The 23,049-nt window shown below is 52.0% G+C and overlaps 2 protein-coding genes across 2 annotated transcripts in view; both read right to left on the reverse strand.

Moving 5' to 3' along the window:
* Positions 1-4,152, reverse strand: part of CSPG5 (chondroitin sulfate proteoglycan 5) — a 6,427-nt gene extending 2,275 nt beyond the window's left edge. The window contains exon 1 of the mRNA XM_026044263.1: positions 4,115-4,152. Coding sequence (XP_025900048.1) covers positions 4,115-4,152 — 38 coding nt within the window. The remainder of the gene's footprint in view (positions 1-4,114) is intronic.
* Positions 4,153-4,433: 281 nt separating this feature from the next.
* Positions 4,434-23,049, reverse strand: part of SMARCC1 (SWI/SNF related, matrix associated, actin dependent regulator of chromatin subfamily c member 1) — a 69,422-nt gene continuing 50,806 nt past the window's right edge. The window contains exons 25-28 of the mRNA XM_026044264.1: positions 22,502-22,656; positions 19,119-19,253; positions 15,878-16,136; positions 4,434-4,700 (exon numbers count right to left, since the gene is read on the reverse strand). Coding sequence (XP_025900049.1) covers positions 4,456-4,700; positions 15,878-16,136; positions 19,119-19,253; positions 22,502-22,656 — 794 coding nt within the window. The 3' untranslated portion in view covers positions 4,434-4,455. The remainder of the gene's footprint in view (positions 4,701-15,877; positions 16,137-19,118; positions 19,254-22,501; positions 22,657-23,049) is intronic.

The raw sequence follows: 23,049 nt of genomic DNA on the forward strand, positions 1-23,049 counted from the left end.
GGCTCCGCGAGGCGCCGCCGCCCCGGGAACGGGAGCGGGAACAGGAACGGGAGCGGGAGCCGCCGCCACCCCCGGCTCGGTCCGGGACCCCCAGACACCCCCCGGCAGCCGGATCTGGCACCGGGACCGGGCCCAGGATTCCCCACCGGGACCGGGAGCCATCCGGGGAGTCCCCACCGGGACCTGGGGCCATCCCAGGGTTCTCCCCGTGCTGGTGCTGCTGGGATTGCCTGGCACCCCCAACCAGCACAGGGGGCCCTTCCCATGGGGGACCCTTCCCACGGGGGACCCGTCCTACAGCACTGGGAGCACCTGCTGTCCCCAAATGGCACCTTACCTGGGGACCCCCCAGGTCCTCACACACAGGGCCGGGTGACAGCGGGATTTGGGGTGACAGCGGGTGCTGGTGGGTGCTGGGTGACAGCAGGACACGGGGTGACAGCAACGTTTCAGGTGACAGCAGGGAGCTGGGTGTTCGTGGGGTCCTGGGTGACAGCAGGACATTGGGCGCCAGTGAAGGGTGGCAGCAGAGGGAAGAGTGAGAGACATCGGGATTTGGGGTGACAGTCGGGTCCTGGGTGACAGCAGGACAGCGAGTGACAGCAGGGAGCTGGGTGACAGCACAGTGACGGGCGACAGCGGGATTTGGGGTGACAGCGAGCTCCTGGGTGGCGGTAGCGCAGCGGGTGACAGCAGTGACGGGCGGCAGCAGCATCGGGGTGACAGCGAGCGCTGGGTGACACCAGGCCGGCGGGTGAAGGACACACGGTGGCTCCGGGTGACGCCCTGCGTGGCGGCGCCGGCGCCCGGCGGCACCTGCTTAATATTCCCGGCGCTTCCGCCGGCGGCTGCGGCGCCCGGGCCGCGTTTCCAAGGGGACGGGCCGGGGGCCTGGGAAAGGGGTCGCGCGGAGGCGGCCGAGGCTGCCGGCCCGGCCGGCGGTCCAGGGCCCTGGGAGCTGCCGCCGTCCCGGGGCCTTCCCGGGCACCTGCGCCCGGCAGCCGCAGGTGGACGGGGCCCCGGACGATGTCCAGGCTCCGGCGGGTTGATCCCGTCCTTGCTTTAAGGATAAAATGCAGGATGGAGGAGCTGGAGCCTCCCTGCGGAGTGGCCGTGGCTGCTCCGGCGGGTGCAGGGAGCGACGGAGCCGCTGCCGGGGCCGTCCCGTGAGCGCCGCCGCTCCCGGCTCCCCTCTGCCCCCGAGGGCTCCGGGTCCCTCCCGTGAAGACGCAAACCCCTCCGGATCGGGGCAGGAGCGAAGGCTCCGCTCCCGAGCGGGGTGGGAGCCCCAGGGCCCCCCGACGGAGCCCGGGCGGGCGCCGGGGCCTCCCCTCCGCTCCCGGCGCCGCTGCAACCAGCCGGGGCTCCGTCTTCGGCCACGTTCCCAGCGGCAGGAGGGACGGGGAGGCTCCAGCTCCCGCAAAGCTTTCCCGGGCTTGGGAAGAGGAAAACCAGCTCCAAGGCTGGCATGAGGAATGTGCCCGCTGCTCGCTCTGCTCAAGGCGCCCAGGGGCACTGGGGGGAAGGCTGCGGCCACGAGGTGGGTGTTTGTCACCCACCCCGTCCCATCCGTGCCGCCGGGCGCCGCTCCGAGCGCAGCGGGGATTGCAGGGACCGTGTCCAGCCTCGCGCCCCTGGCTCTCGTGTTCATTAAGCTCTTTTAAACCACGGCACCGTCTTCCAAGGCAGCGCCCACCACGGACCCTGCTCGGGCGCTCCGACAGCCGCGGGGCGCTCCTGCCTCGCCGCCCCTCGCGCCCGCGGTTTGCACCTCCATCCACAAGCAGGTCAGAGCCGCGGCGCCCAGCGACGCACAGCTCCGACGGGGAGCACAGACTCCACGCAAACGGGCACAGCTTTTGTACAAAAACCACTTTTTGTTTTTAATTTTATTTCACAAAATCGGGTGGCTGCGTCGCAGGAATAAAACCGGCCCTATACAGAGGATCAGATGAAAAAGTCAGCACATGTCTCATTTATACAGAAACACGACAGTGTCAAGAATCCAGGTACTCTGGAGGATCAGCACTAGCACAGTAAAAAATAAGTCTCCGTCTGGATCCTTTACATTGTGAAGTGGATCACGCTAAAAACAACCTGAGGTTCCGCCAGGCCGGGCTGCGTCCGCCCCCTGCCCCGCGCGGCTCCGTGTGCGCCGGCCCCGCTCCCGCTCCGCGAGGCCCCGGGCGCCGCGCTGAGCGCCCGGCCACGGGGCTGGTGCAGGGACCTCCGCACGCCGCGGGGAGCCGGCACCCGAGCGCTCTCCGGCCTCTCTGCCGGTCCAAGGGCGACGCGAGCGGAGCCGGAGCTCGGAGCAGCTCCGGTGGCCTCCGGCGCCCCGAGCCCGGGCGGGGGCCGGGGGCAGCGCTGCCCGCCGCGGCGCCCGGCTGCAGGAGGTAGTTCTGGCACTCGCCCCCCAGCCACCCGCCCCGACCCCCCGCACTTCTTCGCTACCTACTATTTTATTCTTTTTTTTTTTTCTTTTTATTCTTTTTTTTTTTTTTAAAGGTAAAAAGTATATGCTCCAAAAAGAGGGACTAAAAATCGTGTGTTTTCTTTTTTTTTTTTTGTTTCCTCAGTTGGCTACTGTACCAAACTACTCAGAGGGAAGGCTCAACTACCACCTTCAGAAGCAAAATAATAAAATAAAAATAAAATGCGGAGCAAGAAACCTCCTACCGGTGAGTGGTTTTATTCCAATTGATTCGCTCCTGGCTTCGTTCGCACTGGATCAATATTTTCTTTAATAAGTTAGTGAGGCAGCCCCGGGACTCGGCTACAGTCCTTAACGATCAGGTACCGCTAATGAATGCAGCTGCATTTCTGCACCTTCTACACTACCGCGTGCCCTTAACTTTCCTTTTCCTGCCCAAATCACGGGTTTGGCGTCCCATCTTGGCCCGCTCTACCTGGAGAGCCCAAGGGATGAAGCCACAGGTGAAGGTGGCATCTGCCCCAGCCTAAAATCTCACCTCTTGCCTCCCCCTTGGAAGTTTTTTCCCTCTTTTTAAGCTTTCCCCCAGGAGAGCCCAAAGCTGCAGCCAGGGAACGGGCAGAGCGGAGGCGGCTCCGCAACGGGACCCACGGCGGCACCTTCCAGCCAGAGGCTTCCCGGGAATGCCAGGGAGTGCCAGGGCAGGGCGGGGACACACGGCGCCGGGCTCCTCCACGTGTATGTGTGCACATGCATGTACACGCACGTGTATGTGCGCACATGCATGTACAAGTATGTGCGCACATGCTTGTTCATACGTATGCACACGTGTACACGCGTGTATGTGTGTGCACACGCGTGTATGTGTGTGCACACGCATGTACATGCATGTATGCGCACACATGCACGCGGGGGGCAGGCCGGGCGCCTGCGAGGGGCCGCGAGGGAGCCGGGGAGGCGTTTTGGTCACCGCGGTGCTGCTGCTGCGGCTGGAGTTCCTCCTTCGGGCTGCTTAGGGAGCGGCGGAGGCCGGCGGGGCTCCGGCCGGAGGGGGGGTCACCCCTTCTGCTGGCGGCGGCGGCGGCTGCGCGGCGGGGGGATCTGCAAGAACAACGGGGGAAAGGCTGAGCGGGGCAGCGGGTTTTGCTGCACGGTGCCCTGCGCTTCCCGAGCTTCCCTTGCGCTTCCCGAGCTTCCCTTGCGCTTCCCGAGCACCGAGCGCTGCCTGGACCCTGCGCAGGAGGAAAAACACCCCCAATCCGGAAGGGGCGGCATTTAAAATACATATAATACTACAGCTTATAGGCAGAGCCTGCGCTTGAACTCCCAACAGCAAGCGGAGGTTAAGGCAGAGGCAGCTGGAGTGGGAGCAAGCAGGAGGAGAGAAGGGAGGGGGCAGAAGGGCCAGCTCCCCTGCACCCCAAGGAGATGCTAATGGGACGTGACCCAGCTGCTCAGCACGGAGGAAAAGAGAAGACTGGGAAAAAGAGCATGAGGAAATGCAGCCTGACAAGGTATTCCCGGCGGGAGAGGCTGAGCAAAGGGCAGGAAAACCAAGGGGAGCTCCAGGAGAGCAGAGAGGACGTGTGTGAACAGAGGCAGCCTCCGAACAGCCGTTTCATGGGTATGCTGGTCAACGCCAGCGGGTGTTGACACCACGCGAGGAACATTCCCACACACCTTTTGCTTCTTCCTAATGAGGACTTGCCCTTTTTCATTGCACCATGCAAAGTTATCAGTAAGGTACCACTGAACGAGGTGATATTCCCATCTCGACTATGTGGGGATTTAGCTACAGCTAATTGCACTCCTGCTGCATTACTTCAGATTGAGAGAGGCTTTCGTCGGTGACCACAAAGCCTTGGAGTCATTATAAATAAAAAAGGGGATGTTATAAATAAAATAAAGGACAAGAGCGCACGTTTGGATGCCTCGGAGCACTTAAAGCTTCAAGCACCCCCCTGGCACCCATCTCTGGCTGCCAAGATGCCCGGATCTTATTTGCACAGCACAAAGGGGGTTCAACCACGCTGCCTTTTCCAGCGTCGAGCCGAGCCAGGGAGAAGCCCCATGGAGAATCCCAACTTACAGAGGCCGTTGGGAGCGGCTAGAGGAATGCGGGGCCCGAGGAGGTTGCCCGACATGGGAGCCATGCCAGGCGGAGCCGGCCCGCTCCCGGCAGGATGGATGTTGGCTGACACACTTGGCATCATCCGGCCCGGCATGGGCTGCCCAGGTAGCATCGGCCCCGGCCCCGGCAGCTGACCTGCAAGAAGGTTCAAAACACACAGCAATGAAACATGCTTGAAACACAAATGATCAGAAAAACAGAACAAAAATGCACAGAGGAGTCCAGAGGTCCTCAAAAAAGGCAGGTCTGGAACAGAGCCAGCTCCATCCCCGCTCCAAATGCCACCTGAGTCAGCCCAAAGGAGAAGCTTCTCCCTCCCCAGTGCCAGCACAATTGCTGCAGGAACAACTGCCGGGCACTTGTATTTTCAGAAACACCCATGGAAGAGGGACTATTCCATGGGAACACCCATGGACTACTCCCAGGAATAGGTACCTGGGATCCCCCTGCACGTCACAGCTTCCCGGGTAAGGGAGCCCTGGCACAGGGCCCACGTTAGGCACCCGAACGGGGCTGCGGGAGCCCAACTGCCCTGGAAGAGCCCTTGGCGAGCAGGAGCAGAGCCCCGGAGCCATTCCATGCAAGAAGGGAATCACCCAGCTCCCAATTAGACTGCCCAGGTATCTCTCCTATCAAAACCAATCCTGGTGCGAGGGAGAATTCCCGTACACCTTCCTTAGATACCAACTCAGGTACCTTTGGCGTTTCAGCAGAACAGAGAGCGGTCTGAACCGCACCGTTTGGGCCGCGCACAAGCTGCGGGTGGAGGTTTCGAAGCCTCCTTGGAGGAGATGATCTTGCACGATGCCGTAACGTCCACGAGGATGAGAAGCAGCGCCGGGCAGACACGGAGGCAGCGTGTCCGCCTCGGCAGGGCGGCCGTGCTGCCATGAGCTGCCCCAGGGGGGCTCTTGGCACCCCGAGCCCCCTGCACCGCTGGAGCAAAGGCCATCCAAGGGGATGGACACCCACCGATTGTGGCCAACCAGGCCAGGGCGAGCTCAGGGAACGAGGTCCTGCTCCAGCACAAACACCATTCACTCGCACTGACGCGCCGCTGGTGTCCAGTTTAAAGCAGTCTGGAACTGGTTGATAAGGACCAACAAGATGGTCCTGCCAAACGAGACGTCCCTCAACCTGAGCTGGCAGCAACTTCAGTGCAGAGGAACGTGACTGGAGGGACCTCCGGAGACCTCAACCAACCTCCTGCTCCAAAGCTGAGCCCTGAGCTCTGTGGCCAGACCAGGTTGCTCAGGGGTTTTGTCCAGTCAGGCCTTGGTCCAGTCAACTGGCCTCAGGCCTCCTCGTGTCCAGCCGGGACCCCTCCTGGGCGAGCTGTGGTTCTTATGCCGTGCGAGGTGTCCAAGGAGCGCGCGGGTCTGTGCAGAGCAGCAAGGGCAACGCTCCGGGGCTGGAGACGGGCGCAGATGGCACAAATTCCCTGCCAGGGGCAGCTACGTGTGCGTCATGCTCCAGCGTGGCACAACACGAGGGCAGCTCGGAGCTCGAGACACAATAACCCAACGGCAGCAGGAGGGAGGCTGGAGCTACAGGATCGGGGCCGCTGGGGTGGGCGCCTGGGTGTGCGGACGGTCCCAGAGCCACCCATGTCCCCACAACGGGTGACTGAGCAAAGGGCAGCCCTGTGGTGACGGGACATCTTCTACCTGGCCTGGAACTTCTAGAGGACTCCAGCTTGGAGCTTCAAGCAGGCGAGGACAACAGGAAGAGCAGAGGTGAGCGGCTCCTCTTGCCCCTGCTAGGCTCATGTGCAGAACCCAAGGAGCTGGAGCCCCCCTGCTCTCCCTCAGCCTCTGCACGTGCAGCAGCTCTGAAGCTCTCAGCCTGGCAGAGGACATGGAGACACCAGATCAAGCTCCAGGCGAGAAGGCTCCAGGTCAAGTTCCACAGGAGGAGGCTCCAGGTCAAGCTCCAGATCTTCCTCTAACCCACATGATGGATGTGGGAACTTGTGACATGGCTGGTGATGTGTGGTGGCCCGTGGCACCACAGTCATAGCACATGAACAGCAGCTTGAATTTCATCTGCTAAAATTTCTAGTGTGAAATATTTAAAGAAAGCATGGAAAAATCCCTCCAGAAGTCCTCCGCACGCAGCCTGAATCCTCTGCGGTTGCTTCTGCAAACACAGCCTGTCCCCTGGGACCCAGAACAGCAAAGGCTGGTTTTCCTTCACACACAAGGAAGGATTCAAGCATTCTCCTCACGGTCCCGGTAAGTTCCACACGCCTCAAGTTTGAACATTTCAGTTTTTCCTAGCGCACTCAAGATATATTTCTTTTAAATAGAGATGTGGACTCAGCGTAGACACTTAGGTCTCCAATTACAGTGGCAAGCAGACGGACACGCATGACTGTGGAAGGCTTTTAGCCTATTTCTTACGCTCTTCCCTAGGTGTCAGCTGTGGCCTATGAGGTTGGACACAGGGACCTTTGGGCAGACCCAGCACGTTCATGGTTGCACAGCCTCTTTGTGAAAAGCCAGGTCTGCCAGAGTAAGCACCAAGCCCGGAATGTTGTATCCATCCCATACCAAGCCAGGAATCTGCCTCCTCATCCTCACCCCTTGGAAGGGGATGGCCCAGGAACAGCAGGTCTGCTGCATCAGGACAACACCCTTCTGCTGTCAAGAAGTCTGGCTTGACGTTGCTTTTAATGAACACTTCTTAAAATGCCCTGAAGGATCCGGAGCTGGCTCAGGTTTGCAGTACACTGAATGGCCTCAGGTGAAGGCTCGTGCTCTCCTGCTAGACAAGGCTTCCTTCAGTGAACGGAGCCTTGCAGACATGTAGCAATGCGGAGCATTAAGGGGCTATGGTTTACATGGTCACAGCAGCCACGGCAACAGCTAGAATCACTGTCAAAGGCAAATTAAATCAACCTTAAAATAATTTCACAGAATCATCAAGGTTGGAAGGGACCTCTAGAGATCATCTAGTCCAACCTTCCTGCTCCAGCACGGACACCCAGAGCACGGGGCACAGGGTGGCATCCAGGTGGGTTGTGAAGACCTCCAGAGAAGGAGACTCCACTTTCTTATTTGCCATCTAATTTGCTTTCTTATAAATTTGAAAGTTTAGAACTTCTTATAAATTTCTCGTGAATTTGCTCTTTTAAATCTCACCAAATCTCATGACAAAAATGGGAAGCCCTTTACAGCCAACTCAAAGAACCTACTGTAAAGTGTTATAGTGTTATTCTCCCAAGGCTGGGACATTTAAAAATAGGGGGCACGTTAAGTTTTCCTGAAGCTGCCCAGTAAGCCGAGAAGCTTCTCTATGTTTGAAAGCAGGACTGACTGTCGACTCTGACTTTTTTTTAAAAAATTATTATTATTTTTTTAAGAATACTACAATTTTATCTCAAAATTAGCTTGAAGGACCTTGCAGAGCAACATAACTATCACAGAGCATAACTCCAAAATGTTGAGGTTGGGCAGTAATCAAGCAACACCCAAACTGGGATTAAGCACAGGGAAATTGGTAGTACCACTACAGCAAAAAAACCCCAGTGCTATTTCTATAGAGATCAGATGCTATTTCATCCTACAAGAGATACAGCTCCAAGACAGCGGCTGAAGCGTAAAATGTGAAAGTGTGACCTACATAAGGGGGAGAGCTTAAAACCAGCAGACGCAGGAGGAGATAAAGCCAAAAGGTTCAACAGAATGAGATTTAGCAGACTGAAAAAAAAAATAAAAAGCGCCTTTACATGTTAGATGTTTTTGACATTTTCTAATGCATGCTCTGAAGCACTGCACTAGCAACCAAGGGAAAACGGCAAATTCCTGCAAATTCCCCTTATAATGAAATGTAAGAGCTGTTTTTGTAAGATGTCCAAGGTGTTTACTCACCTATATTAAATGAGCCTCTACCTCGATGGAAGGGGCTGCCCGCGGGCACCAGAGTGGGAGCGCTTCAATATTTTTGCATTCCTGGAGCAGGCAGTGGGTGTCCATTCGAATGCTGCCCCTCTCCTCTCACCGTTTCCCCTTCCCGAGCCGCCCGTGCTCGGAGAAGGAAGCTCCCGTTTTGGGGCTGGGAATTCAGATGGAGGTCGGCACCGCGGCGCTCCTCGGATTTCTGCCAGGGATCCCTGCATCTTTCTCCAATCTCAACTCTCTTAACTTCAATCTCAACTCTGCCCATGGCGCTGCCTCCACGGGGCAGGTACCACGCGCGACACCGCGTGCCGGAGCGCTGGCACGCCGGGAACCATCCTGTATTAATGCACCTTCAATAATAGATGCTTGTGAGGAATCTGGAGGAGCTCAAACCTTGCAGATAGCAGAATGTCAACAGTATGAGGCAGGTCATGGCCACGTTATCCGGCATCCCCGGTGGAATTGCTGTCCTCTGGCTGATTCCAATCTGCTATTCCAGCCCCTGGTGCTTTCTGCACGGCCGGGTTGTTGCAGGGGATAACACAGCAGCCAGCTGCTAATGGCAAGAACCACAAAACCCTCTACCTGCCCTCATGTCCAGCAGGGCAAGAAGATGCACGCGCAGGAATTCTCCCTTTGCCAACCATACAAACAACTTTCAGCACTAAAACCACAGCAAAAAACCCCAAAGTCGGTGCTTATATTCTGTCAAGAGGCAATTAAACCAACTTCCTTTCCACGGCAGAGAAAAGTATGAAAAATAGTCCCCAATGTGCATTTAATAATGTTGGTGTATTACCACCCCAAGCAGCACACAAACCCACAATTATGCACTGATGAGGACATTAGGAGGAAGGCTGCAGAACCATTCACCACTCATTGCTTTGTGTTCCTCTTTTCGTGAGGACTCCCTGCAAGCTCCTTGCCAGCAAGCTCATTACCTGCCACTGGGAAAAAGGAAGCGTTGACAGTTCTTGGAAAATATTTACTGCAACGAAACAAATGCAAAATCCACAACTAAAGGAAAAAAAACAATTCATCAAAACTAAATTTGCAGGCAGTGCAAGAGGAAAGGGCAGCAGGCAGCTCGATTTAGAAACAGATTTTAAATAATGGATATGTGCAGCACTTACTGAAAAAGGAGGAAGCCAAAAATTATTTACAGACCATTTCAACCATCATCAAAAACTACAAAATTCATTGCAGAGGGGAAAAAAAAGGCAGAGGGAGGAGAGAACGGAGTAAGTTCAATCACAACAAAATTAAGAGTTGTAGTAAAGTCAAACCGGGGAGAACTGAGCTGGTAGTGGGATTTCTGTGGAACGGGCCAGAAGCAGCAGCACCAACTGTGGTGCTCAGTGGTGGCCAGCGGCAGGCCAAGGGGCAGTGGGGACAAGCTGACACCCAGCAGGTCCCATCTCCACGGGAGGAAGAGCTGCTGCACTGGGAGGTGCCCGAGCCCTGGCCCAGGCTGCCCAGGGAGGCTGCGGAGGCTCCTGCTCTGGGCATCTCCCCAAGCCGCCCGGGTGCCACCGGGTGCCCCGTGCTCTGGGTGTCCCTGTGGAGCAGGGGCTGCGCTGGGGGAGCTCCAGGGGTCCCTGCCACCCTCAGCCCTTCTGGGATTCACCAGCAGTTTCCAAGGACTGACACCGAAGCCATGGAACTTTGTGGGGAAAAGCTGCACCATCAACTTTTAATCAAGAGCTCTGACTATGCTCTGCCCAAGAGCAAGGAATTCCTTTGCTCTCCTGAATCCCAGGGCGTGTTACTTCAGTGCTCCCTTCCTTTCCTTGACTTCCATCCAGGACAAGCCCACGTAGCTCCCCGCTGCTTGCGACCGCAGCTCCCCTCCGCGCACATAGGGGTGGCAGGGAGGAAGGCTGGAGTCGGAGCCCGGCTCAGTCGCTCTCCCTGAGCCTGCAGTGGACTTCGAATGTCTGCCCTCAAATTCAGGGTTCGGGCTTGAGGATTTCTCTTCAAACCCATGACCTGTTGTCTAAGGAGAACAGCTCTGCTCTGATTCTGACTTACCCAAGATTGCCTGTGTTGATCCTCACGTGTTGCTGAGAGGGCACTGAGAGCACCTGCAGTATTTAACTGTTCCTCTTCAGCCATTTCACATTTTCAATGAATTCAACACTGACCTGAGTCCTGTAAATCCTTTCTGGAGAGGTATTTTAGCACAGAATACCAGAAGAGAGAGGCTTGGCTTTAGCCAAGGCATTTGAGGGTAGTAGTGGCATCTTCCAGGTTGACTTGGAAGTCAACAAGGGCTAAGACCAAAACTTAGGTATCAACAGATACCAACAGTTATCACAGTCAAGTTACATTTTTAGTCATTCTTATGATTAGAAAACTGTTCGCGAACCTAGATAAGGTCCATCATTTTAAGGAGTTAAAAAGATGCAGCTGAAGAGGACCCTGCAACAGCTAATTCCAACTATAGCCTCCCATGAGGGCCTTGCTGCTGCACTTCCATGCACGGCTGTATCTTGAAAACTTGACCACTGGTGGCTCTCAGACACCGCTGACCTGCTCGGGGATTTTCTCTAAGGCAAACTGGACAGGCCAGATCTTCCTGTAGAGCTGTTAGATGGACCAGCAAGCAGCGAATTGTCTATCAGTCTTCAATAATCCAAACAAACACTCCAATTTTGGGCTTCTCTGCCAAGACTGCTGAAGATGGGTGTGCAGTGACCTAGCTGCTGGCACAGATGAGTGGCCAACCATGGCAAACTCCCTGGCTCGTGTCACAGAATCACAAATCAACAGCCAAGCAGCAAAAGTTGCTACCCATCTATGTACGAAGGGTTGACTCTTCAAAGGATTTATTTAACAGACACATCGTACAGGCCCTCAGCCTAGCTCCATGCCTACTAGCAGTCTTGGGCCAAGCTCCCCAAGAGCACTAGGAGAAAAGCACCCTCATCTGCTTGGATTCTGGCCAGATACTTAGCAGCTGCTCCAAAAGCAAGCAGGGGAACATAGGGAGCAGCTTAACCTCAATGCAGGAAAGATGAAAGCTCCAGTTCCTCCGTTCATAGGAGACCTCAGTGGTGAAGGCAGCAAGCAAATACTTGCTTCACTCCAAAGAAAAACCCCATTCAACTCAAAAATGGCATTACTGGGAAAGCCAAATAGAGATTCCAGGCTCTTTTTCTCTGGGGAAGAGGTGTATCTTCTTAGAGAACCTCCTTTGGGGTCAACTATTCTCACCACCCTGCTAACAATGAACTGAAAATCTTGATATTACCCTGCAGACGTCTGGAAGATAGAAGGGTATCGGTGGATCTGGAGAGTTTCCCAGACAGAAGTCACCCTACAGTGCCACCACAGAGCCTTGATGAGCTACTGTATGACAGTCCTCAGTGCTGGACCACATCTGAAAAGTCAAAGATCCAAACGGGTGAATGGCAGCTACCAAAAGTCCGAGATGGGGGAAAATAAGAGAGGACGGGTGTTCATCACAGATTCAACCACTATGATGCGACAGCGAGGGAGGTTTATATAGATATATATGTGAAAATGGATGGATTGCTTCCTAGGAAAGCTCAGTTGGGAACATGACCAGTTGGGTACATCAAGGCTGTTGCCTTTTGAGTTCTCCAAAGAAGCCTCTCAAAAGGCTTCTTGGTGTCACCTTCACAAGGTGCCCTGCCCAAGGGGCCACCAGGCTAGACAAGGGGCAAGATGCCACCACTGCTGCCTCTCCTGCTCCATTAGCAGAGCTGGAAGTGCTGCTCCTCATCCCTCCGGATGAGACGAGGAAGTCTCCGACCCACCTGGACACGATCCTGTGCAACGTGCTCTAGGTGTCACGGCTGGAGCAGAGGGGTTGGACTAGGTGATCTTCCAGCCTCAATCATTCTGTGAGCGGAAATTCTTCAATTGCCTCTTTTTAATCTAATTTGAAGGAGCAGTACCAGCTAATGAGCACAGCACCATGTTCTCTGAAACACCCCTTGCAAGGGGTGGTGGGGACATGGGCAGCCCGGGTGGTTACGGCGGGGTGGAAGCGCTAAGGTGTTACGTGAGCTGAGGATGTGAACGTGTAGGCAACCAACCTTTAGTAGTCCCCCAGCGCATGCAATAATGCATTTCATTTTGTTATACTTCCAGCCTCAGTCGTGGCTTGGAACTGAGAGCCAGTCCAACGACACGCAAGAGGGCATTTTCCTCTGCTCTGTTTTGAATTTGCTGGTTTTTTTTTCGTGTTTTTGCGTTTCTTCATTCTGCTGCTAGGGGATGGATGTGGATTGTTAATACAGTGTGCAAGTACAAACCAAGCTGCAATAATGTCAGACTGTGTTATAAAACACAGCGTATTTGCTAACGTTCCCTAAACCAGCTCTTTTTCTACACTTTCAGCATTAACCTTCTACACCTTCAACACTAACCACAAGCGTGCAACAACCCCGGGAACTCACTGGCCCTGATCCTCAGAAAGAGAGTTAGCTTCAGCTTCTGGATCACGAGACGACTAACTCTTATTTTCCTCTCCGATGGGCATTACTCTGCATCTGTTGATCACATCATGTTTCATTATGGTGAAGATTCACACAGCTGGATTAGATGACATTTTCACGGTCATCTGCAAATCCTGCTAGTTCACTGGGTACTTCTGCTCTTTTCCAAATGGTCTATGCTCAACATGGATCTTTTACAACCCGCCCTTTCCTCGGGCTTTCATTGGGATGAAAATTCAGCCTTCTGAATGCTTTGGGCTGCCGTGTCCATTTTTGATCACGATGCCCAAGCTTTTCAGCCTCTTCAACAGCAGTTTATATGAGATATATAAAATCTTTCAAAAGATTTTCAGCTGATAAGCAATCAGGTCATCTCCTGGACTCGGTTTTGGTCAAATAGCTGAATATCATTAAAATGTAGTGTCCGCTGCTGCAACAGCTGGCCAGCCAATCCCGGTCACTACAACCCAGGAGGTGCTATTCTAATTTAAATTATCATTTCAATTACATTCAGCAGGTATAACTAAGTCTTTACATACAACTCCCATAAGTATCTTCACAGAAGAGCAGCATTTGCTAGTCATGATACCTTCCAAGAATAAGATGATTTTTAAGGTGAGCCTGGAAACATTCCCAACTTGATTACTTATCATCAAGGTCTGGAATATTCCCTTGAAATACAAGGAATTGTTTTGAATAAATGACAGAAATATATATAATTTTATTCCTAAATGTTCTTCCTCCAGAGGTGAGGCACAGCCATATGGTCACCTAAAGTCTCAGCAGGAGAAGTCCCTGAGCACCCTGACCGACCTGGACTTGCTCTGCGCCAGGGGGTGGACAGGAGACTTTCTGAGGAGCCTTCTGACCAACACAGCTCTCGGACTCTCATTTGGCATCGAGCACAACTGAAGGGCAGAGAGGCAGGCAGAGCTGTCCAGACAGGGCAGGGCGGGTGACAGACTTGGGTCTGTCAAAGCAAATTCCTAAAGGACTATTAGGGATTGGAAATTGTTCAAGCTGCTTCTTGTGTGAATTGGCTGCCTCTTCTCCCTTGTTTGGCTAGAAATTTCTTTCATCTGAAGGGAGGCTGCAATAAATACAAGGTTGCTGAAGCCCCTTATTGCTTCACTGCTCAATTACCGGCTTTCAGAAGGATGGGGAACCACTTTCCTCCACGGCTTGCTTCTAGTATCCGAGGGAGCATAAGCCGACTGCTCTGCAGTGCTCTCCAGGACAGACCAGGTCTACACCACCACTGTGGTGACCCTGCTGCTTCACTCAGTGCCTCGGCTCTTTTCCAAACGTTACACGTGCAACACGGATCTTCTACAAGCTGCCCTTCCCTTGGGCTCCCATCAAGGTAACACAAAACAGAGCCCGGGGGCTCTGTGTTAGCTTTAACTGAGAAGCTCTCCTTTGTACAAAATGGAGAGCAGACAAGAACATGCCCTGTTTATCAGCACTTTCAAACTCGCCATACATCTCTCCTGCCTCTGGTTAAATCCCACGCTCTTTCCCTTTATTCACTCTTGCTTTGGTGCCCTTGCTGACTCTTGTCCCCTTATTGCTGCTATTGCATCATTCCTACTCTGGATTTGGAAAATCGCTTCCAGCACACCATCAGTTTCTCATTCTTCCCTTCTGATCCGCTTCCCATTGGAACTTCATCCTTGTCCAGTCCTTCCTCTGCCCACCTTCAGTATCTGGACTATCTTCCACCCAACAGCTGAGGTTCCCTCCTGTCCCGGGGAGCCCCGCGCTGGACCCAGCTCTGCAGACGCGGCCTCCCCAGCACCGACCTCCTGGCCAGGCTCTGCTCTTCCCGGTGCCGCCCAGGAGGCCATCGGCCTTGGTGGCCACGAGGACGCGCTGCCGGTCACGGTCCCCGTGTCACCCTCAGGACGCCCAGGGACGCCCAGCCCCTGCTCTGGTCTGGGCTGAACCCCCAGGGCTCCTCTGTGCCCAGCCCTGCACCCTGCCCAGGTCCCTGCGGTGCCCGCGCAGCCCTCGGCGGCTCCTCCTGTTTGGGGTCCTCAGCGAACGCGCCGAGGGGGCTCTGTTCCCCCCACCCAGTGCTGGGTGCTCAGCGGGACCGGACTGGAGCCGTACGGGCCCCTGGGCTCCCCGCCAGCTCCGGGTCTCCAGCGCCACCCTGTCCCACTGCTCACACCCTGCTGGGCTCTGCCGTCGAGCCGGGTCTCAAAATTCAATTTTAATTCAATTTAGCAGTGATTTCACCTTCCCTCGTGCTCTGCTCACACTGTGTTTACAGGCATTCTCCGATTAACTGTAAGACTTTAAGACTATGTGTTCTACAAAGCAAAACTTCTTCTCTTACTCAGAACAGGGATGAATGTAAAGCATTTGTGGCTCTTTATAAGCACCATCACGCTGGAGGCAGAATATGAGACAGACCTTGCTATATTTTCATCTAAGGCGGGAAATCTTCATTCTTTCTAGGCTTTCCTACTTTTGCAATACAGATTTTGACAGTAGAGGTTTGAGCTATTTCACCTACGTGACTGGATGCTGAATGTGGCTGTTTAATGCATCAGGTTATGATGAGTAAAGTGCTGCAACACAGGCTTGGTATCATTTTCTGGCTTTTTGGTAACAACATTCAGCAAGCCTAGAAATAACACGGTGCAACCTGGGATGCCACATCCTCCAAGACAGCCCTGGACCAACACACGCAGTCTGGCTTGTTTGCAACAGCTTCCATTCATACGTCTGGTACCGGAGCCAGAGCTCTACAAGGAAGCTGCAGAACAAGCCAAGCTAATGATTTAGCAGCAAACTGCTCCCACTTCACAAGAAGCCCATTATAAAACACAGCCCGCCTCTCACACTTTGTCTAATTATACCCAGCAACTCCTCTTCTTTGGAGCTACTATAAATGGTGATGACTAAGACGAGGGCATTTGCCCCTTCCAGGCCTTACCTGGCTGCGGCGGGTGAGGTGGTGGCATCTGGTGGTGCATCATCGGGTATGGAGGGGGCTGCTGATGGGGCAGCAAGCCTGGGTGTGCTGGTGCTCCGAGGGGGTTCATGCCAGGCCCGCCGGGATGCTGGTGGGACGGCTGCGGGTTCTGGCTGTGCTGCTGCTCCATTTGCTGACGGGCCCTTAGCTCGGCGTATTTCAGCTGCTCCATGTGGAAATTCTGGCGCTCTGTCAGCAGCTGCTGCCTCTGCTGCTCTAGCTGTGCCAGGAAGAGAGGGGAAAAAGGTAAGAGGAAGATAACAGGTAAAAAGCACACATGAAAAATGCTGCTTCTGCAAATAATTGCATGGCATCTTGGCTCTCCTGCTGACACCCATCTCAACCTGATACGCAAGAGGCTTTGGGAAAAGCAACACTCCATTTTCTCCCTGGAACAGATGATTCCACCTTCTTTTGCTCTAAAGAGCGGCTTAGGAAACCAATTACCCCACGACACAAGAACTGGGCTGCACATTCAGCCTTAATGCACTCACAGCAGCTGCTGCTCTTCCTCTTTTGCCCTGTCCTGCAGGTTGGGATGGAGGGACCAGGGCGACTAAAGACAATTTCTAAGGAGAGAGTGAAGCAGAACACAGAGGCAGCAGCATGTGCTCAGTGCCTGCAGGCAGGATCCCGCTCTGTGCCTGTAACACCCAAGCATGGTGTTCTCCAGATATAATTTCCTTCACCATGACAGTGTATCATTGTAAATTATTATAATCTGTAACTCTCAAACAGCTGGACATACAGATCTGGGTGGCTTTTATTTTTCCTCTGCCGATTTGCCAATGTTTAACGTGTATTTTAAAACACAGACGGTGTAAAGCAGGAAACCCTGCAGAAGCTCTCCAAAGGTGGCCGAGCTCCACCGATAGCTCAGTGTGACTGCATTGGTGGACACAGCATTTTCCTGCAGAACCCACGTTCCACAGCACCAGGTAGGGAGGCAGCTCATGAATAACACATGGTCCTCGGCGCGCGCTGTTTTGCGGCACGCAGGGCCTACGGTGTGATTGCTCATGCTGCCACGACCCCTTTGTCCTTGAGCAAGGCGCCGGGTTCCTGCGAGGAGACACCTCCACCAGGGGTGTAATTGTGCATGCAGGAAAACACACTCAGGAGGTGGCAGGACAATTACTGCAAATGACCCCAAACAAAGGCTTAATAAGGAGAGGCGCTGCCACGACCAGCTTTCTGCATTTTGTATCGTTGCTTCTTTCCCGTTCATCAAATTGGTCAAATTTTTAGGTACACGTTCATGAATGCTACGCTACTGGCCATCGTTTCCCAATCGCATTTTTTTTGTGCTGTTGCAAAGTGATTTGCAATTAGAAGATGTTATTAGGAGCACTTAATGTATCCCTGTGCCACAATCATCACTGTATCACAAGCCCATCTTCAGCAAATAATCCCTCCCTTTGCACAAACACTGAAGAGTGCAGGGGCTGCTGTGTTATTACAGATTCTGGGTCAAGAAGGCACCTGTCAATAGAATCCCTGGTTACACCCAGAGCTGGCAGTGCTGAAATTGCTTCAGATTATAAATTGAAGCAAACGCATTTTGCCTCGTACTTAACACTCGCCAGTCTGGAGCGCATATTTTTAAATGCAGGACCAGTTTATCTTTACTCTAAGAGTGTCTGTGGAGGAATAAGGACACCTGCGAAGTGTGCAAGGACACGAAGGACATTTTTGCTTTAATTAGTCCACTAAATATCAAAGGTGAAAAGTGAAAAAGACTGAATTTTAGCCATCGGGCAGGGGGAAAGGGAGAAATCTGTATGCACATAAAGAAAAACCCTTTTATTATACCAGAATGCAGCCTCCAGATAAAGGGGTCTGCAGAGAACCCCTGCAAAACAGTTGGGTTCATTTCTTAAGCTGCCAGTCAGCACTGGAAGCAGATGCTGCACTGAAGGGGTTGAGGACGCCGAGCAGTGAAGAAATTCCTGCTGACATCCTGCTCCACCAACAGACCACACGTTGTCAAACCCCATCAGGGTGATTAATGCCAAGGTGAGGGTGGAAGCTCCATTAAACCCACACGGTAGAGCACGGGGAAAAACCCCGGCACCGTGACTCACTATCTTCTCAGCATACCCACGGTAACAACATCTTGATGAAAATCTGCTAATTGCACGGCAGAGAAAGGCAAAATCTGCCTGGCGGCCAACAAAACCCAAGTAGCTGCAGAGAGGCTGCTCCTCTGAAAGGCAGCTGAGCTAGAGGTGAAAGGAGACCCAGCACTGGGTGCAGCACCCACTTGCTGACAGGCAGAGACAGTCTCTCTCCCATATTATGCCCTGATTACAGCTATGCACAAGTCTTGAGATGTCACTGTTGCATTATGAATGAAGCCCTGCTTGGAACACGCTACAGATACAGTTTCGGTGTCACCACCTTTCAGCTGGGTGGCCCTCAATCAGAACCTGAGCTCTGCCTTACCACCTTGTTAGGTCAAAGACAGCAGCTAATAACCCTCCTGCTTTGCTTGCCCAGATCCTCTTCTCTACCTACCTCACCACTTCACTTTGTATTCAGATGTGCTAATTTGGCTTTATTTGGATACTCCTCTGTTCCCCAAGAGCAATCATTAACTCTCGCATCTTTCTCAACTCTTGATATTGCCGTGTCCCTCCCTTCTCTTCAGGCTGCCATTTCCCTCTCCAGCTCAGGCAATTTCCTTATAACAAAATGAGAAACTGTTGCTCCTTAGCATGCATTCTGCTGCTACCGCATTGCCCTTGGAAGATCTTTCCAAGAGCTACTGAGAACACCCTCCTAAAACTGGATACTTAACCCCAAATCCCCAGTCTAAACTGGGTCGGGAGGAAGAGGGGGCCAGTCCTGGTTTCCCCCCGCTTCTAGGCAAAGAGTAAAGTTTCCAACCACTTCATTTTCTTTACAGGGAAAGACATTCTTAAGTCAGACATTGCTCATGGAACGGCACCTCAGAAACACTCAGTTCTGTGTTCGTGCTTGGATCAGAGGAATAAGGATTAGGAAGCAAATTCAGGATACAACTAGCTGCCTTCTTATGTTTCAGGAGAGAATCTAACACCGTAATTTATGGAGTAATTAAGAATTCTGCTGAGGTATGAACAACTGCATAAAGGTGAGGAACAGCTGAAGCTGCTGGTTTTCCAACTGCTGACATATAGGAGCGTAATCCAGAATTTCAGAAACGTATCCCCCTACTTACTGCCTCTTTCTCTCTGTCCATGATGGTCTCCAACTCCTCAAAATGACGAAGTTTTATCTCCAGCTTCTTCATCTGCGTTTCCACCAGAAGGGCAACCAGGGACTTGATCTTTCTTTCTTCCACTGCTGCCAGGTGCTGAGGGTAAAACAAATTACTTTGTGAAATGTGCATGAAACAACGGCGTACTTTAAGGGAATGAATAACCAAGCATACCTGCATTCAGCTCCAGCCCCTCCATTTCTCTTCTGAAGAGAAAATAAGACTTCGCATCATCAATCTCACGCTCAGAACCAAAAGCCCATGGAAGATTAAGCTTTTAACAAATATACAGGTGTCAAATTTTACCACCAAAGGCATTGTGCCTGCTCACCTGCCATCAGCAACCCAGCTCAGCCCTAAAGCCTTCAGCACACAGGGCCTCAGCCAAGGGCAAATGCAATCGCGGGAGCAAGGGCTGGCTCAAAGCGAGTCAGCTGGAGGGCACCCAAAAAGCTTTCACCAAAAGCCTCTCGGGGAGAATGACCCACAGAAACACTGAGGAGACTCGCGCACGCCTCTGCCATTAAAATATTCTTTGCTGAACTAAATTGGAAGCTTTCTAGTTCAGTGTGCTCCCATTGCATTCACAAACCTATCACTAACCTAAGCTTTCTCAATGCAGCAGTTCAGGCCGGGAAACTCTGCAGAGAAGTCTTTACTTTACACTATTTGTATACGAAGTTTTTAAAAGTAACTCCAAAAAACTCTCCCCAGCTTCCTTTTACAACCAGGTCGCTTGGTATTCCCATTTCGGTAGAAAGCTAAGCTGGATTTAAAGCGTGAAATAACGAAGTGCAGATAAAGGCAAGGCCTGCGTGTGTGGTACGGGCTTTACCCTGTGGAGGGCTGCACACGAGCCTGGGGGATGACTTGTTTAAATAATATATGAAGATGGGATAGCCCTAAAAGTGCCACCCAGCTTGCTGCTGCTTGCTGGAGAAAGAAAACGCCCCCAGGTTTCCCGGTGCTGGAAAGCCGAGCATGGGAATGACGCCCCCTGCTAGGGTTTGCTGCCAGCTCCCTGCTCAGGCTGGTGGTGCCCATGGTGGGCACTGCCCAGAGCCTCTGCAGGCACCAGCCAAGGCTGCGTCCCGGGCACAGCGTCGCTGGCACACACGGGGAATGGGGCAGGAGGAGGGCTGGCTTTGCGGGGAGACAAGGTGAGCGGCTTATCAAATGATATATCATGAATTTTATGTTCCTAAGCGCCTACAGGGGAAAGGAAGAGGTGACAACCAAGGGCTTTTCAATTCAACAGGCAAAGGAAGCCACGCAGTAATCAGTGGTAATCATTCTGGACTAAAAATAGAGATTAACAGCAAAGTTAATCAGCCATGGGACAATTTATGGAGGATTACAAAGGATTCCACATCACTACTCTTGACATCAATAAAAACACGTATTTAATCCCAAATAATTTAAAACAGAAATTAAGAGAAGTTATATGGTCAATATTATGCAGGAGGTCAAATTATGGAGAGAAGAACCATGCTAGGCAGTGCAAGTGATGGATGGAGAGCTCCAGCACAAGATCTTTAGCTCAGCCACACAACGCGACCTGCAGGAGGGGACCCTTGTAGCTCCATCATGGGCTATTAATAGAGAGGAAAGGTGAGCTCTAACAACCTGGGAAGAAAGGAGAGGGAAGGGGATCTAAAATAGGAATTGTGCTTGTGAAGAACCTGTGAAATAGACGTGGGATGTGTATTTCTCTCCCATAAGTGGGCACATCCTCAACATTTTTCAGATAAGCAAGCGGCCTCACCAGAGCTGTCCTATCTCAAAAGGAAGGAAATCCAAGTGTCTTTAATCCCCATATATTCTGAAGCTAATTGCAATACTGCACTAATGCAACGTTCCTTCCTTGCAATTTCACAACAGCTCTTCAGGTGAGAAGTGTTTTAACTCTGAAGTTTGGTTTCAAGAGTTGAGTTACTCCCTCAGACAGGGTCACACAGCTCACTGAAAACCTTAATACTATCTGGCTTCTTAGTGCGAATGGAAAGGAAAAAAACCCTGATGAACCTGAACTCTGCTCTAAAGCATGAGCATCCAAATTATAATACATTATTTCAGCAATATAAAGCTCAAATTCTCCTAGAACATTATTATAAGGAAAGTTACCATTAGCCCCTTCTCCCTCCAGTCCCACAACCCCCAAAGGAAGAGGAGTTGCTGCAAGCATATTCGGGGGAAAAGCCTCCCCTAAAATACCCATTAAACTGCTTTGCAGTGGCAGAGCGCCCGCAAGGAGGCCGGCTAGGACGGGCACTTCACTGGAATAACAAACTAAAGCCTGCCTGCTAAGGGGGACTGCAGGGCTTAACATTTCAGTATCAGTTCCTCTGGTACTGAAGGGTGAAGGCAGTAACGTTTCATTTGAGAACCTGCCTCGAAACGCAGCACTGACTAGAAGGAGACTCAAATCTCGTGTTAACAGCAAAGGGATCCCACGCGTTACGATAACACTGATTATCACTGTATTATCCTCTCAAGATGTATGAGGCTCCCAGAGCAAAGAAAAGTTAAATCTTCATGAGTCAAAGGGGATTAGACTGGAAAAATCAGTACAACTCAGGCAACATTTTCTTATGCTCACCATTACATCCCGGAAAACCATCAGGACATCAATCACATCCATCCTTTCCTTTTGCTAGCTATAAAACAACATAGCACTGAATCCAAGAGCAGCATAGCACCCAAACTGCATCTTGCATTAAATATATATAAAGAGGAAATATATTTTGGAAAAAAAAAATGTAAGGAAGCAAAGGTAGATTCATTCCAGCAAAACCAAAATGAATGAAGCAGAACATTCAATTAGTACAGTCACTGCACAGAACAGCGATCTACACTACAGCTCTTTAAGGACCTATAGACAACAAACACCAATTTAAAGACGTGTTTTTGTCTTACTCTCCTTAGCAGACACACAGCACCTCTACTCATTGCACTGGAATTAAGCATGGTGCTGTTTTAGGGATGCAGTGCCAGTGCAGAGGGATTCCCATTTGCTGCAGCCCATGGGCACACGAAGAGCAGGGGCATCTGCCACCCATGGCAGCAGCGCTGCAGATGCAGCAGCAAAACCCTTCCAAAAAAGCCATGATTGCAGATTGGGGCTGCTTCATAGGGATGGTCAGATTGCATAAGCTTACATGAAGTAGCCTAAAATAAATTATACATCGTTTCACTTAGGAGTTCAGGCAGAAGAAATGGAAGATGGCACTTGCGCTCCTTCAAGGTATTACAGATTAGAACACAAAATCCCACGGGACTGGCACAAAGGACCATTTTAAAGAGTTTAAATGTGAGCTGCAAGTGGCTAACTGTATAAAACAAACCTTTGCTTTGGTGGCAGCTGAGGCAAGAGCAGCGGCTGCAGCTGTAGCGACGTTTCCTTCTGAGATTTCGTGTTCCACTTTCTTCTTCCCAGCCTCATTTTCTTTGTCTTTGCTTGCATCAACGTTCTCCTTGTTCTCTTCGGCCTCCTTCTCTTCTGAAAGAGATTTCCCCCAGATCTGTTACGCACGTTCTGCCTTTGTCAACAACTACTGCATCTTGGGGGGCAATTCCACTGCATGCACAGTTATTATTGCACGCAATATTATTATTGCAATGTTCCTACAATATGGCACTGCTATGGTCCAAATACAGCAATTCTAAGAGAATCCAGTGGAATAAAATGTCATCTTTAAGTACTTTTAGATTCTATTGTGTCCACTCTTCTTCCACCATCAGCCTCCTCATCAGGAGAATTTTTGCTGCATTTCAAATCAAGGCTATTATTGCACCTGGTTATACGTAAAACCAGCCACATCTTGTTTTACCTGTGGCTAAAACATTGAACATAAATTGCAGACAACAACAACATATTGTAGTTGTGCCATAT

The sequence above is a fragment of the Nothoprocta perdicaria genome, unplaced genomic scaffold (assembly GCF_003342845.1).
Source record: "Nothoprocta perdicaria isolate Ctin4 unplaced genomic scaffold, notPer1 scaffold_357, whole genome shotgun sequence".
Lineage (NCBI taxonomy): Eukaryota > Metazoa > Chordata > Aves > Tinamiformes > Tinamidae > Nothoprocta > Nothoprocta perdicaria.